Genomic DNA, 17067 nt, shown 5'->3' with positions numbered 1-17067 from the left:
ATATTATTTGCTCTCTTCTTTTAGGAGATTTGTGGCTTAGAGTTACCAATGCGATTTGGCCAGATTGACTGTACTGTTACTCAATGTGACGCGACCTCGGCCTGCAGACTTATCACGTTTCTAACCCACCGCAAGCCCATTTTATAATCTTACCCTCAAAGACTACTGTTTAATTAGCCCAGTAAGCTTTTAGTGTTATCTGGCTATTTTATTTGCCCACTACTAGGCCAAAATTCCTCAGTGCCTAAAGACAAAAGTCTTCGAACAGTGCGTGTTGCCAGTGATGACCTATCCGAGACTTGGTCGCTAACTATGGCCTTATTAGAAGGCTCAAGGTCACTCAGCGGATGATTAATCGAGCTATGCTTGAAGTTTCTCTGCGGGATCGAATCAGAAACGAGGAGATCCGCAGACGAACTAAAGTCACTGACATAGCTCAGCGAGTCGCGTAGCTGAAGTGGCAATGGGCAGGCTACATATTTCAAAAAATCAACGGACGTTAGGGTCCCGAAGTTCTGGAATGGCGACCTCGCACCGGAAAGCGCAGTGTTGGTCGACCCTCCCACTAGGTGGACCGAGGACATCAAGCAGGTGGAAGGGAGCCGCTGGATGCTGGCGGCTCGAGACCTTTGTGCTTGGAAGTCCATGCAAGAGGTCTATGTCCAGTAGTGGACGTCCAACGGCTGATAAGATAAGGTAAATTATGTAGTCTTTTCGGCCACAATTTTACTCTATGTTTGTGTCATCGAAGCGCTCGTGGCCATCTCAGTTGAGTACATATAAAAAGAGCAGTGTTATTTTCAGCATGAACTGTAATTGGTCGGTGCGGTGAATCGATTATGTGGACCGCGCGTGACTATCCTATTAGGCGTTCAATGTCGGACGACATCGGACCACCTAGATACAGAACATTTGTGTAGACTATTAATTGTGATGACGTCTAGGATAGACAGGAACGATGTTCTAATAGACCAGGCACTCTGAGGAGTTGAGTGTGCACAATAGTGTATTTAATCATAAGAAACAATTGGATATTCTTAACAAAACAAGGAATGAATTTGTTTTAAATCATGTTCAGTCCATTTTCTCGAATTTATTGAAGGGAATATAAAAAAAATAACTAACAAATCTCCTAGCGACAACCAGAATCATAATCGGCATGCTTTTCTGAGTTTAAGACAGTGAACATCATGATCAACGGGCCTTACATCATCATCATTATCGTTAACAGCCGATGGACGTTCACAGCGTAGGCCTCTTGCATGGACTTCCACACAAAACGGTCTCGAGCCGCCAACATCCTGCGGCTCTTTGGTCTTAATGGAATACGCAAAATGCGGTGGTTATTGATTTGATGTTAATTATTTTAGGTACATAAAAGTTAGTAAATAGGCCGGCAGAATGCGGTACATATATTACGCAAACTCAATTCCCAAAGGGAGAATAATTCGAACGACAATACCGTGACTGACTTGAAAATTTTGATACTATGCTATGTTGAACATTTTATGAATGAGTAATCTTCATTTGATTTTAAGGTGGTCACGCGTCCATCTTAGACTGCCAACATAACAACACTATAGCTTGGCAACTTCGTTCGTAACACTCCCGATGGTCCGCGAGGGCCGGGGGGCGTGTAGCGATGAATTAAAAACCCACGATTGATGCACCCGCGCAGTCTTTCGCCCCGTCGCCCGCATATCATGGGAGTGTCATCAACGAACTTGCCAGACTATAGGATTTCCAGTGGGTCTAACATGCAACCAATGACAAATCTCGTAAAGAGAAATAGATAAATAGTCAATTGCTATCAATAAATATTTACGCAAGTACATAACATGTTTAGTTATTGTGTTGCTATCTGTTTGAAAATGTTTAACAATAGGCGCCTCAAGTTTACAAATAGAACTGAATGTTTTGCCAAATCTTCAACCATCACAGTTCAATATACTTGAACAAAAAATTGTATTTGGTAATCACCCAGTTACAGTACAAAGGTTCCATTTAAATTGGTACCTACTTTACTTGTTCCGGCATGAAGAAAATGTAGTAATCTTTTTTTTTTTATTTTATTGTCATTAAATACTTTTCCTTCGTGCGTAGAAAATGGCCCAGGATCCGAATTTTTACAATTGATTACTATCCAATTAATTTTCCGGGAATAGATTCATCTTGAGGAGACGCTCAACTTTTTTCGAAAACTTTTTGATTCTGGGTTACCAGATAATAAAAATTTCTAAGCGTCGGACCGAGATAAATTCGAGGTTGGCTAAACACGTTTACCCGCATCTGACCAGCATGGTCTATATAAGATTTTTAAACCTCTCATTTCAGTCATTATCAGACTATTTGAATGATAATGACTGAAATGAGATGATACCAATCCTGATACAAAATCTTTTTCTTTTTTATTCTTTACAAGTTAACCCTTAACTACCATCACACCTGATGGGAAGTGACGATGCAATCTAAGATGGAAGCGGGCTAACTTGTGGATGGAGGAGGATGAAAATCTACACCCCTTTCGGTTTCTACGCGACATCATAACGGAACGCTAAGTCGCTTGGCGGTACGTCTTTGTCGGTAGAATGGCAACTAGCCACGGCCGAAGCCTCCCACCAGCCACAGAGGTCGTTAAAAAAGGCCGTCTGTATAGAAGTGAAAAAAGTAATAATCATTGTCCTCTGTCCGTGCGAAAAAGATTTAGAACTAGGCTAAGTTAAGATTTTTAAACTTTATGATATCTCCCACCTTGAAAAATGTGAAATAAAATCGCATTTCTACTCTAATATAATTGCCTACCAGCTCTCGTGTAAAGTTAAATAGTTTCACGAAAACAATCTGGAGCGGAAGAGTTTCGGCGACGAAATGTAGGCTGAATTGCAAAATACACCGTCATCTGGGACTTCCCGTCAAAAAGGCCTGACATTTTTTGCTAGCGGCGTAACAACTCTTTTATATAGGCGGTGTAGGTACAGAACAAATGATAAAATGGAAAAAACTTGTTAAATATATTTCAGAACACTTTTCCCTTTATTGTCACATTTAAGGGTTGTATTTATATCAGACAATTTGAAAGTCACATTACCAGACGTGGAAGCACACTAGAGGAGAGGAAGGGCACAAAAGAGATGGTTGGAGTGTGTGAAAGAGGATAGTCAGTTGACGAATGATAAAAGCGAAGGAAAGAGATTGAAATATTTTGCCGATCCCACTTAAGTGGGATAAGGAAAAAGAGACGATGATATCGAGCAATTCAAAATTGATTTTTGGGAAGCGGACCCAGATAAAAGACAGCTTTATTCTGGCATGCAAAGTTTTACAAGAATTGACGTTACTTCCGCAATAATCGTGGGAACGCAAAATATAAAACGAAATGAAAATAGTGAACGTGCAAAGAAAGAAAGAAAATACACTTTATTGTACACCACAAAGAACATATTACAATAGATACAAAATTTGCTGGTGGGAGGCTTCGGCCGTGGCTAGTTACTACCCTACCGGCAAAGACGTACCGCCAAGCGATTTAGCGTTCCGGTACGATGCCGTGTAGAAACCGAAAGGGGTGTGGATTTTCATCCTCCTGCTAACAAGTTAGCCCGCTTCCATCTTAGACTGCATCATCACTTACCATCAGGCGAGATTGTAGTCAAGGGCTAACTTGTAAAGAATAAAAAAAAAAATTGTCAATTTAAGTGACCTTATCGCTAACAAGCGATCTCGTCCAGGCAACCCAATGAAGAAGCTAATAATAAAAATTATAAATAAAGGGTTACGGTGTACAGAAGTAATAGAGAAGAGAAAATGAAATCCACGAACAACATAAGAAAAGAAAGAAAATAGTAATTAAGTAGATTGACTATATTCGGCTGAAAGCCGAAAGAAACGTCGTTTTCCTCCACTTCCCTCCTCTCTGGACACTGGAGTATTTGTATTAATGATGCTATGCTAACTGGTATCAATAAGTACTTAAGATATCAATACCTTAGTGCCCATGATTTAACAATGTATACAATAAACTATTACTACGGAAACGCCTTGCCACCATTATAATCTAGAACGGAACACTGAAGAGCACTTATGTAGGCTGAATTGCGGACACCTGCCACCGTGAGAACCCATCGAAGGTCAACAGTTACTTTTTACAGCATATGAATAATTACTGCACATGCATCGAATCACCGTTTCGCCAAAAGATAATGTTCAAACTCATAATAAGATTGGTATAGCTTGGCAACTTCGTTCGTAACACTCCCGATAGGCCGCGCGGGCCGGGGGGCGTGTAGCGATGAATGAAATCCCACGACTGATGCACCTCACTTCCCCGCACGCACGATTTCACAGCCGCGCACGGCGCAATCTTTCCCCCGTCGCCCGCATATCACGGGAATGTCATCAACAAACTTGCCAGACTATAGTGATTCTCTTGCGATCTCATTACTACACTGGCCGACGCACGGCGGTTTTACCCGGGTAGTTCCCGTTCCCGTGAGATAACGGGGATATAATAGCCTATGACACTCACAAATAGCATGGCTTTATAGTAAAATACCACAAACTTTATTTTTTATAATATTAGTATAGACTACACTTCCATCGATCGGCGCTGCGGCACTATGGAATTCAAGTCAAATTCATTTATTTCAAGAAGGCTTCTATATAACACTTTTGGAAAAGTCGACGCCAGTAACTACCACTGGATCGCAAATTCAACCGAAAAGCCGGCAAAGAACAAAGAATAAACTCACAGATAGACAAGTCAAACTTATACCAGCGTACATTTTACGTAGGGGGTTAAAAATGGACCTTGATTACAAACAACAATCAGAACCGAGTATGCTTTTGCCAAGAATTGATACGGCTACTAGCGAGCGAGGCTTGTATAAACACGGAGCAGTGTTTAACCGGTATCCCCATACGGAGCTTAATATTCTATATGGGCCAAGGGCGCCATACAACGGAATAGCTCTACAACAAAGACCGCCCCGAGCATGATAAGCGATGCGACTAACCCCCCGGAATTAGCAAAAAATAGCGTGAGAGACCGCAGCAAATTCAACCGAACGAAACAAAAGTATAATAAATACGGAATTAACGAATCTTATTTCATATCATTTACAGCCGATCTACGCCTAACCTCTTTGATATTATAATTCTTTACTAAAAAGGTTGAAATTTTCAAAATGGAAGTGTAACAAAAAAGAAACACAGATATACAACAGTCGGTCCCAGTTTTAATTCTATACATCGATTACTTTTTGAGTCTTTCGGACAAACATGGCGAAGCTGAATCTCCACACACAATTTTCCATAAAATTATTTTACTACTAGCTGACGCCGCGCGGTTTTACCCGCGTGGTTTCCGTTCCCGTAGGAATACGGGGATCATATATAGCCTATAGTCTTCCTCGATAGATGGGCTATCTACTAACACAGAAAGAATTTTTCAAATCGGACCAGTAGTTCCTGAGATTTGCGCGTTCAATCAAACAAACAAACAAACTCTTCAGCTTTCTAATATTAATAATATAGATGCCATGAAAACTTGACAAATTTATATCACAATGGTGACCATAAAAAGATCATACAAATCTAATAAATAACTACCCTCATTGCTAGCTTAACTTCAGAAATCAAAACATCTTCAAAAGAAACTAGATTGTCCATTGATGAATTCAATGAACGTTGTATAACTTGTGAAAGCGTTATAAGAAAATTTTGTATATTCTTTCTGAAAATCGTTGGTCGCGCTCTACTATAAATGTTACAAGCGTCTCTAGGACTAGAATAGTGCTTATATGCAGATCTAAGTCTAGCCTACTTAAAACCCACTAGCCTACTTTCAGCCATTGCTGTACACTTGAAAATGTTATGATTAAATGTAGGTATTATACAAGTTTTATTCTACAATTTGTTTTATCTAAATAAAACATAGACTTACAAGTTTAAGCTTCCAGTTAATGGTAGGCATCCACAAATCCACATCGCACTCATCGGACGCATCTCAACAAACGGATTTTTGATTTTACAGTAGATAAAATCCGTTCGATGCGTTTCAGTGGACGCACTTGTATGACTTTTTATACAAAGAATACTAAAATCCGTTTAATGCGATGCGTCCGATACGTACGATGCGGATCTGTGGACGCCTGTTATAAGTTTAAAGCCACAATTTAAATTGACTTTTTACGAAATCGTCATAGCTTATTGACCGTACTAAGTACTAAACACGTTTTTAATCAAGTAGTAATTGTAAATATGCTCGATATCGAGACCTCCGGCAGCGGAGGTGGCTCGTTAGATTGCTATAAGGGCTTTTACATGCTGGCGTTTTGGTTTGAAGCACATTACTTTTATCAACCGGTTCAGTCAGTTGTTCAGCCGTGAAAAGCAGCAGCAGACGGAAAAAAGGAGAAACGAACGGACGAGCGGACGGACAGATGTGGAGACAGCAAAACAGAGTACGGCGGACAAGAGACAAGTAGTCTTTACATGAACCATTTGATCACTTTTATCTACTTAATAACTCAAAATCTATTTAACGTGAAAACATGAAACTTGGTTTACAAGTTAAATCCCGTAAGCTTATCAATCTAGAATACCGAATTCCATAATGTAGTTATGGAATTCGGTATTCTTTCGGTATGCTTGAATAGTTGATGAGATACTTATTAACAGCGACTGAGATCACGTCCGATAGGATAATATTAATAAATAAATGTGATATTGTGAATATTGTGATGTTTAATTTTATACATACGTTATATGTACAGTTATAAGTACTTTTGAGAGGTACAATCTTATGTTAAGTATGGGCTACGCAATCGTACTACTTGTTGCAGGAGGTGACAATCGTACTAAAGTCGTCGTTCTTAGCGATTGACGCACGCTCGTAAGCCGCGGTGTTTGTGGGAGGCCTAAGACACAGGATGGAGGTAATGTACACCGAGCACACTGCACACATTCGTTATAAGTGTTGCACAAGGCAAATTAGTTGTTACCTTCTCTTACGCCAGCGGAAATACGAGTACGTGGTGGAAAACTTGATTGTTTATATTTCAGATCAGTTGTTTACATTGGGAAATAAACAATTCTTAAGAGCCGCCTTCTTTTAAATCATCATTTTGAAGGCATCGTTTTTAAATGTAATTGTAATTGAATTAGCTTTTAGTGATCGGCACATGTTAACGGATTTCTGTAATTTTCTGTACCGTAATTCTGTTCATTCGGCATCTTATCTTTAACTTAACAGAACGCAAATTATACACCGTGCTACCGGCCGCGTCTATAATCCGCTGCGACATGTATGTATCCATTACGAGAAACTCTATAGTAATATTAAAAATAAGCTGAAGCACATTCACACGCTATCGAAAAAAAAAATTAAAATTGATGAAAAAACTTCAGAACATCCTGTTTCTTTCTGTTTGAAAAGAAGAAGTCAATGAACTTTAACCTAGTTTCAGAAATTTTGTTGTTTAATACCTACATACCTACTATTTTTGATACACCTAGTCGGCGGCAGTGTCTTTACTAGGGCTGTTAATAAAATATCGATATATCAAAATATCGACATTATCACTTAATAGCGATAAGTATTCATTACTAATATTTTTATGGACGATATATCGATAGTTCGATATTGAAACGTAGATATCGATACTAGATATTTTTAACAAGTTTTAATTTTTTATATCCCTCGCAAATTATTTAAACTAAAACAGTATCAAACATAATCAACTTTACTTTATTTATACTTTATTACGTTTTTCATATTTTAGTTTATTTAATTGCATTTTATCGAAAATGTCACTGAAATAAGTAAAACGTAATGTATTCAGATAGTATACACTACTTTACCCTCAGACAAAACTTTAAACATGTTTAATCGTATTAATTTACTTGTCAATTTAGTTACATAAAAAAATAGTGAAGTTTAATAAATACTTAATTGTTAAAAGTTTTCATTTAGCCGAAAAATTTATTTTGAAATTATCGATATATCGAGAATCCGATATTTTAAAAAATAGCAAGCCCTAGTCTTTTGCGGTTTCCTTTTTGATAACGCCGCTCGCCGCCTAACCCGTAACTATTGTGGGCAATGTCCAAAAATAGGTACAGGTAAGAAATGTATCTTTCGATCATTTCTTATAACGCAAGGTGATTGGTTGGGTCTTAATAATTCGATCATTCGGGTCACGGGTCTTTCGTGTTTTGTGTATCGTTACGACTCGACTTAAAGTATGTAGTTACTTGAGTCTTAAACTGAACATCCGTAGGACATGAATCGGAACCCTTTTTTTATTCGTTACAAGTTAGCCATCGACTACAATTTCACCTGACGGTAGTGTAGTAAGTGATTATGCAATCTGAAATGGAAACGGACTAACTTATTAGGGGGAGTATTTGAATCCACGGCTTGGCGGTACGTCTTTGTCGGTAGGGTGGTAACGAGCCACGATCGAAGTCTCCCACCAGCCAGGCCTGGACCAAAACACCAATCGGCCCAACCGAGGTTTGAACCCAGGACCTCCGTCTTGTAAATCCACCTCGCACACCACTGCGCCACGAAGGCCGTTAAAATTCCGAACTGATCGGATTTTAGGTTGCTATTCTGTAGAGTGATGTTGTACGACTGACCGACGAGTATTCGATCCAGATAATTGTTACAAGTCCAATTCGGTGTGGTGAACAAAAATCGTTCGCAGATTATTTGAGGCGCTGACGGCCGCGTCACTCGCTCACGCACAAGTACTGATCGGGTATCGGAGATTCGATCAATCGCGATCGACACAGGTCTAGTACGGGTTAACACCCGTAAATAAAATAAAATTTAATTTAAAGAAATAGGTTAAAGTGAATGACCTCAAAGCTCAAAGGGACCGACGGGCTGCCGACGTGACTGCGGCGAGGAGGTAGGTAGATGTTTGAAAATACAGGATGTGTTAAAATAATCGATTTTTGAAAGTTTATTACAATTGTAACTCCTTGAATTGTACTTTGTTTTTTTTTTTAATAACACTGATGGATAATAGACATTGGGTACATTATGTGGGATTTTGGTTTAAGACGAATAACGTAGCGCGGTGTATATATCCAAGTAAATCTTCAAAAATCAAAGGATCTGGCAGAACATCAGCGTTGTAGGTACTGATGTACCCACAACATTCTAGCTGATTCGGATCCATTTGATTGGCACACATTTAATTCTATAAATAATAGTTAAAAGTATCAAGACGTGTATTAGTTTTAAGTCTTCAATGTTTTGTGTTAACAAATAAAGTATTTTCTATTCTATTCTAAATGAATATGATGGAAATCCAAAACTGTATTTATTTGAATAGATATAAGATGTTTAAGCTCTCTTCTGATTTATTTATTTCTTAAATAACATAAAACTACTGAAAAAATAAAACTAAAAGCGAGAGCGTATACAGGTTCAAAGTGTACAAACATTGGGAACAAGTTAAATCTAGATTTATTTGCAGACGTTAGATGGGCGAGATCTAGGGACAAATTGGATTCCCAGGCAGAAGCGCGCGCAGCCGCCTGCTTCTCTGCGAGCTTCAGACAAATTGAATATCCAGTCAACTGATTTTAAAATACCTTCGCGAAGAGAACGTAATAAACTAAATCAACTGTACTTGTCATAGTTACCGGCAGCGCCTAGTGAATCAAACAGAAAATCTAATTGAGTAACTCAATAGCTTCAAGCTTTAGAGTTTATAGATGATAGACTGGAAATCCGAGAAATCTTAGATACACAAATGACAAACTTTAACTACTCACATGAGTCTACAATTTCATGTTTTTAACTTAGTAATGTGCTTAATTTTAAGCCTAAATTTTTATCATAGTGAGACATTTAGTTGCCTAAAAGTCTACTATTGATTTCAGTTGCAAACAGATAATAAACCTCTACAGCCTTTCTTGATGAGTACTGTTTACCAACAAAGAAGTTAGAAATGAAGGTAGAAAATGCATGTCATTTCATAACTTATTTGTTTAAAATTATGTGTAGTTCGTTTAATTGTTCTAAGCTTCTATACTATTAGGCACCTTTGTAAGACGTATTGTTGAGATAATAACACAATAAAGAAATTTCGCCCTAAATACATCACAATACCTCAATAATACACGCATTTCGAAAAACGTTATCGTAAACATGAAGCGAGCCTGTAAACACGTAATAACGATAATGTCACCGAAGATTTCAAATCGCGGAGACGGAATTATCTCGATACGCACTTACAAAATCGATATCCACTTTCAGAGGCGATGTTACGAAGCCACCGGAGAGTGTGCGGAGATAAGAACAGTTATAAAGCGTGCCCTTAAGCGTATAATCATGCGGCGTACACAAAAAAGGCGCTGGAGAGGATTAATAAGCTCGTCGCTCGCAGTTCCTGTAAAGATTTTGAGTATAATAGAAAGAGCACTCACTGCCAGTGGAAGGGTCCGGTGATGCCGTCCTTGAGGCGGTCCTTGAGGGAGCGTTGGCGGGAGGGGCCCGGCCCCGGGGGCAGGGTGCCAGCCCCGGGCGGCGCGCGCGCTGGCGACGACATCCCGCTACCGTTATTGCGCGGACGCACTACCAAACCCGCTCGCACATTAATATACCACTGTACCGCCAAGCACCATTACAAACGCGGGCTGCAACATAACAGACCACCCCAAGCGACATAAATAAAACACCAAAAGCTAAGCGTCTAAAATAAAGGATGACCACACAAATATTTAAAAGCAAAATCAGTTAAGATAATTTCGAATCAAAGATTTTTATCACAGACATGTATGTCGCTTTTTTATTGTAAAAATATCCCGACTAATCTGCTCGTATTTAGGTTATATCCAATTCTGACAAATTAAAATAATAACAGAACTCTGCTATATTAGTCTGTACTGTCCTACTATAACATTCAACAAAACTACAAACATGTCTGATAATTTAAATCTTTGATTAAAATTCAATATTCTTGAAAAAAGATACATTTGTGAAAGAAAGAAAAAAACGAAGACAAGCGTAGAGTATAGTGTACAAATATTGCTTTGAATGATGAATTATATTATATTCTTATTTTACAAGCATATTTCTTTTATTATTTTTAGAAATTGTGCACGATAGTTGTTTGTTGTTGTACATAAAACTAAAGGTACAGTTCTTGATGTTGCCACTAACACCATAAATCGAAGTTTCTCCAAAACTCGTCAAACGATTTGTAAAAAGAAGGAAAGTTAGAGCATGAAAATGTGAAAATGCAATGCGCCTACCACTACGTGATATGTACTCATAGTATGATGGTGCAAATATTAAAAGCTATACACAATTTACATCAAGGTTAATGTAAGCAAAGAGAAGATTATCCAAAGTTGTAATTCGTGTGTAATACGACTCTTAAAATTATTCAGCGCCTGACAATAAGTGTTAAGCAAAGATACATACAAGTGAAAAGATACAATTTGCTAAGCAATGCAATGTCGTACAGAAATAATCACTCTTAAGATTACAGCAGGCGCTTGCACCGTGTTGACTTCCGTAAACAGGTTTCATAGCATTTGCGCTATACCGTAAATAACTTACGACAGATTTTACAACCCACACAAACAATAAAACTATAATAATCCAGCAAGAATATACGCAAAACCAGTTTACACGCCTCTATTATCGTTCTGCCTGTTCTGGTATTTAAGATCTAAGGCCAAGGTTCGATTGCGAAGCATTCAGCGATTCTATTACACATCACAAACTAGTTTGTTTCAAATAATCTTCGAGCACTATTTATAGTATAACATTACCAATGGAATATGGTATTTATTAGCATAGCATGCGGCATTTAGAATGTAGATTCTACTGAGAAAAAGCCGACAAGATGTTCAGTAGCCCTATTCTGTAATGTTTTTATTAAAATTCGTCTTGATCTCTCTCTGTCTAACACTATACTATAGATAGAGAGATTCAAAGTTCACATTGTCGATTTTCAAATATATCATTACAGAATAGTGTTACAGAAGTCTTCCAAACTAAACATCTTGAATGTAGATGGAAACAGAAGATTGTCTCATAGTTCTTTGTAATTAAGAAATTCATTAATTGTTTCAAAACTTAAGTTAATAAATAAGATTTTACATATATTTGTTACATTAAATTTATACTGACAAGTCTACTCGTAAATAAGTTCCTGGATCATGAAGACGCAATTTCCTAAAATATGCTGCTTGAAAATGATATCATTACTCGAACGTCTATAAACTGAGTTAATTAAGACAACGCACTTAAAATATATCTACTTACAGTATGTGTTTTATTACTTTACCTTTAAATAAACAGCAACTAAAATTCTACGAAGATCAACCAAATAGTTAAGGCTAGCAAGTGTAACGACATACTCACATTCATTTTTCATTTATATTATTTTTAAGCTTATAGGAAATGGGGAAAATTATGCGCTTTTTCCAACTATTCATTAATTGAATCACTGAATCATCAACATTTTGATTGAAATAAATTTACGAAAATACGATACACAAACCTTTGTTTGTTTATCGTATTTTTGTAAAATCGATTTCAATTAAACGTGAAAATAATTAGATATGCAGAACGAAATCCTATGCGCGCTTTAATGTAAAGGTTGTGAAATATATTATGACCTAAAAGTGTGGTTCGGACCTGAAGTCTCAATAATTAAGTCCCTGCAGCATCACCGTAGTGTTTGAGCGATTGTAGATGCACTACCAGAGCCCAGAGGAAGAATTCTACGACCAGCACGGCTATTCCTTAACGATGTGTATAACTCGCAAGTGCGAGTTTCAAATTCACCGCTATCTTTCTCATTCTATAGTATCGTGTTAAACAGAGAGAGATAGAGGTGAACTCGAAACTCGCACTTGCAAGTTATAAAAATATCGTTACAGAATAGCCTAGCAGAACGGAGAGGCACGTAACGTCTCTCTTGGTTAAGAACATCTACTGTACTGTAGACTTTGACAGTACTCGGAGCTCGGCTTTGAGGGCCCTTAATACCGATGGAGATTGTTGGCTTAGTGAGATCAGTCTTGACGGTTATGGGTAATCGTGTTTGGTTTTCAATCTGCTTTTGGGTAACGAAGTAAATGAGGAACCTCTGAATTCAGAAAAGTTAGAATTGAAAAATTATTTCTCTGTTGGATAGCCCATAAATGGAAGCATTAAAAATAATAATATTATGCGAGTTATAGGCGAGTGGAACCGTGAGGCACAACTAGTATCTTATATACGCAATCACAAACATAGATAGATAACCAATACAATCGAGATAATTTCCGCTAATACCTTTCAGTGCAATTTATTTACAATACCTACTGTAGCGATAATAAACACTGAACAGACTTGAATAACTGAATACTATATTCATCTACGAACAAATCCTACAGCAAATATAACTTAAGAGCTGTTAATTACTACCTTAGTGGCTTATTAAGAGTTCAAAGCGAATCAGCAACAGCGGACAAGTTAAAAACACCACAATTGCTAAACAACACAAGTTGAAAATTGAAAAATTTAAATAGCCTATTAGACCTTTTTTTTTAACGTGGGGAAATCCTCATGGATACCTTCTCGCAGCCTATTTGACCTAACCTATTTAAAATTCTGAAATTATTTCCATCGTAACACAAAAGTATAAATGTAAAATTAAATGGTGTTACAATATGTTCGTAGGATCAAATAAATTATTTACTTGCTTATTTAGAAAGAATACAATAAGGAACTTACGCTAACTTATCCTAATAACTATACAAATCATGCCCACGTGGAATGGTGGCAAGAATACTGGCTGCATTTCCGCGCTGGACAGCCAGGCTGATCCTTTGCGCAAAAAATGAGCCAGCCCTTCTATCACCAGTCGAGGCAACAAGCCGCGGTGAAATGGTACGGAAAATTTTTTTGGCACTGCGACTGCATGGCCCAAGGGTCTCCACGGCAAAAGGTACAAATATGTAACTCTCTGTCAGAGAGGCATACTTGAGCCACTTACCGGTTTCAGCTTTTTCTGCTGAACCTTGCTTATTTTCATTTCAATATAAAAAAATACCTTACATCATTTTGGAAAAAGAGCTGATACTCTTTCAAATAACCAAACATAACTAAGAATCACCGCAAAGAAACTGGCTTTCGAATGAAAAATCAGTACACATCCGTTTGAGAGATGCCACGATACCACAGACAGCCATCGATGTTAAACTTATTAACACCCCACTTTTTGCGTGCGAGGTTAAAAATAAAAATAAAATTGCATCGCATCAAACGGATTTTATGTATAGAAGTGTTAAGTGAGTTAATTAAAAATCCGTTTGAAGCGATTCGTACGATACGATCAGTGGACGCCGATCATTAGACGTAAACATTTGATTGCGTGCGCAGTTATGTTCTATTCTAGTATTGAAACATTGTAACATAAATCGTAATAGGATTTAAGAATAAATCACTAAACCTTATAATGTATTTAAAGACTAGATATAAACTCATTCCATAAGGATTACCAGTTCTGTTTGAGATGTTCCCTATAATATTAGAATATATGTTTTATTGTTGTTTAAAATAAAAAGAAAACCCAGTCTCCATACAAACTAGGACCCAAATTATAGGTACGAATGATACAGAGCTTATTGACCATAAATTTGGACAAATAAGGAGAACTCATGAGACCAATTTTCAAAGAAATCTATATTTGCCTAATTAGTTAAATTACTTGTTACAGGTGGACAATAATAAGTATCTGTGTCTAACAGGCGACAGTTAATAAAAATAACTGACAATCAGCGAAATACGCATCAAAGAGTATATAATACTACTATATGCAAATTACAAAATTTGGATTGTTGTGAAAATAATGAACCAGCTTATCTTCCCTGTTGGTGTATATTATTTCGGCTAAGATTCTAATGTAAATATAATCTAAGTAGTAAGTAATCTAGTAAAATATGCAAGATTTTAGTACATTTTTCATTTCTATATCGTTCTGAAATGTGTGGAAAATTTCGGACAACTCCTTTACTTGCATTCAAAAAAGAGGAGGTTTATACTTTACTAGTAGACGCCGCGCGGTTTCACCCGCGTGGTTCTCGTTCCCGTAGGCATACACATAGCCTTTCTCGATAAATGGGCTATCTAACACTGAAAGAATTTTTCAAATCGGACCAGTAGTTCCTGAGATTACCAACCAATCAAACAAACAAACTCTTCAGCTTTATAATATTAGTATATGTAGATGCTGTATCTGTGTGTTTTTTAAATGCGCTGTTACAATGTTATGTATAACTGTTTGTTCTGCTTTTGTATGATCAATTAATAGATGTGAAGACACTGGACTTAGTAAGCATGAAAAATACACTCCCAATGATATTTGTCCACAGATCCGCACCAATCGGACGCATTGCATCAAACGGATTTTTGTATTCTTTGTATAGGAAGTAATACAAGTACGTCCACTGATACGCATCGTGCGGACCACATCGAACGGATTTTATCTACCGTAAAATTAAAAATCCGTGTGATGCGATGCGTCCGATACGTACGATGCGGTTGAGTGGACGCCTACGTTAAAACGGCCAGACTATAACTCTAAAACGAGGAAAATTAGATCCGTTTAACTATGACGTTGCAGTGTTTTGCACAATAAGGATACTGTTCTTGGTAAGGATACAATTACGATGGATTTAGCCGCTGTCGCGAGTCACTGTGATCATCTTTATAACATAAGCGATGTGGACATGCCTAGGAATATATTTCAAGTAAAGTGTGAAAAATAAATTATGCATTTATGTCACGCTCACGCTGCAGTAATTGCAGCAGCACTTTATTTGCACACTATGTTGGAGTTGCATCTTTGTCCTTAGTGTTTGAGTTTATTAAATAAATTTAAATTTAATACCAAAGGTTTGAACATTGATATATTATAGGTATGTATTTTTAACAAAATAGATCCCATCTATAGTCGTACTAATATTATCAGAGGTAAAGAGGGTAATATATGAACCTACTTAACCGATTTAGAAAATTCTTATACCACTAGAAAGCCACTTCATTTGTGATTGTCATAGTCTATTTTATCCCTGTTTTCTCACGGGAACGGGAACTACGCGGGTAAAACCGCAGGGTGTCGACTAGTATTTAATATCCTCAGGTCAGGATTTTGCAAGAACTGATTATTAGTTGAGACCATAGTGTGAACATGGGTCCATGGATTGTGTTTGACGCAATTATTTTTAATTCTGTATTATTGGTCGCAATAACCATCGTTTACCGACATCCAACGCTAATATTTTCTGTCTACTCTGTATACCAACAAAATCGGTTCAGAACTTCATTGTTATATTTGTATATTTAAACAAATATTTAAATTATCCTTAATGGTATAAGCAGACGCCCCGCAGTTAAACCCGCGTAGTTCTAATTATAAAAATGTTCCAGTAGTTTCGGAGTCTATTCGTAACAAACAAACTAATAGCTAGTTGCTCTTTATGAGAAGCAACTCTCGTGCGGCGGATAAAATATAGCCTACAGCACTCGGGGATAGTGTAGCTGCCCAAAAGTGAAAGAAATTTTCAAATTGGTTCAGTAGTTTCAGAGCACATTCAATGCAAACCAAAAAAAAAAACAATCAAATCTTTCCTCTTTATAAAATCTAGTGTAGATAATAATAGTTTAAAAAAACACACATTTTCAAGAATAATAATATAATTGTTGAGATCTTCTTTAGGCACGACGGTGCCTGTGCCAGATAACCCTCCTACCTCTACCTCACTGAATAAAACAAACAAAAGGATATACTACCTACTTTCGCGTTTTAAATATTGAGCACCTTACCTACCTACTCGTAGTTACATGCGTGAACATTGACATAATATTCCTACATTTTTGCTTAACTGTAGTATAAAAAAGATTGCTGAAGGTTGTTGCGTGGGTAAATTAATATAATAATTATACTTGTATATGAATAGAAACTTACTATAATCCTTAACATAAGTAGAGTAACATCCGTATTCCAAATTCAATTTTCATTTATTTTAAGTAGGCTCAGTTTACAAGCA

At 37.2% G+C, this 17067-nt stretch overlaps 1 protein-coding gene across 4 annotated transcripts in view; it reads right to left on the bottom strand.

Moving 5' to 3' along the window:
- The window catches only part of LOC112054318 (TLD domain-containing protein 2), a 180121-nt gene that overhangs the window by 149466 nt on the left and 13588 nt on the right, over window positions 1-17067 (bottom strand). For 3 of the 4 annotated variants that reach the window (XM_052881414.1, XM_052881415.1, XM_052881418.1), the window contains exon 2: window positions 10444-10653. The exons of the other annotated variant lie outside the window; for it this stretch is intronic. In XM_052881414.1, the coding sequence (XP_052737374.1) occupies window positions 10444-10565 (122 nt within the window). In that variant the 5' untranslated portion in view covers window positions 10566-10653. The remainder of the gene's footprint in view (window positions 1-10443; window positions 10654-17067) is intronic. 4 annotated transcript variants of the gene reach the window in all.

Source organism: Bicyclus anynana, chromosome 4 (assembly GCF_947172395.1).
Source record: "Bicyclus anynana chromosome 4, ilBicAnyn1.1, whole genome shotgun sequence".
NCBI classification, from domain to species: domain Eukaryota; kingdom Metazoa; phylum Arthropoda; class Insecta; order Lepidoptera; family Nymphalidae; genus Bicyclus; species Bicyclus anynana.
This window is presented reverse-complemented; position numbering and strand designations above follow the sequence as displayed.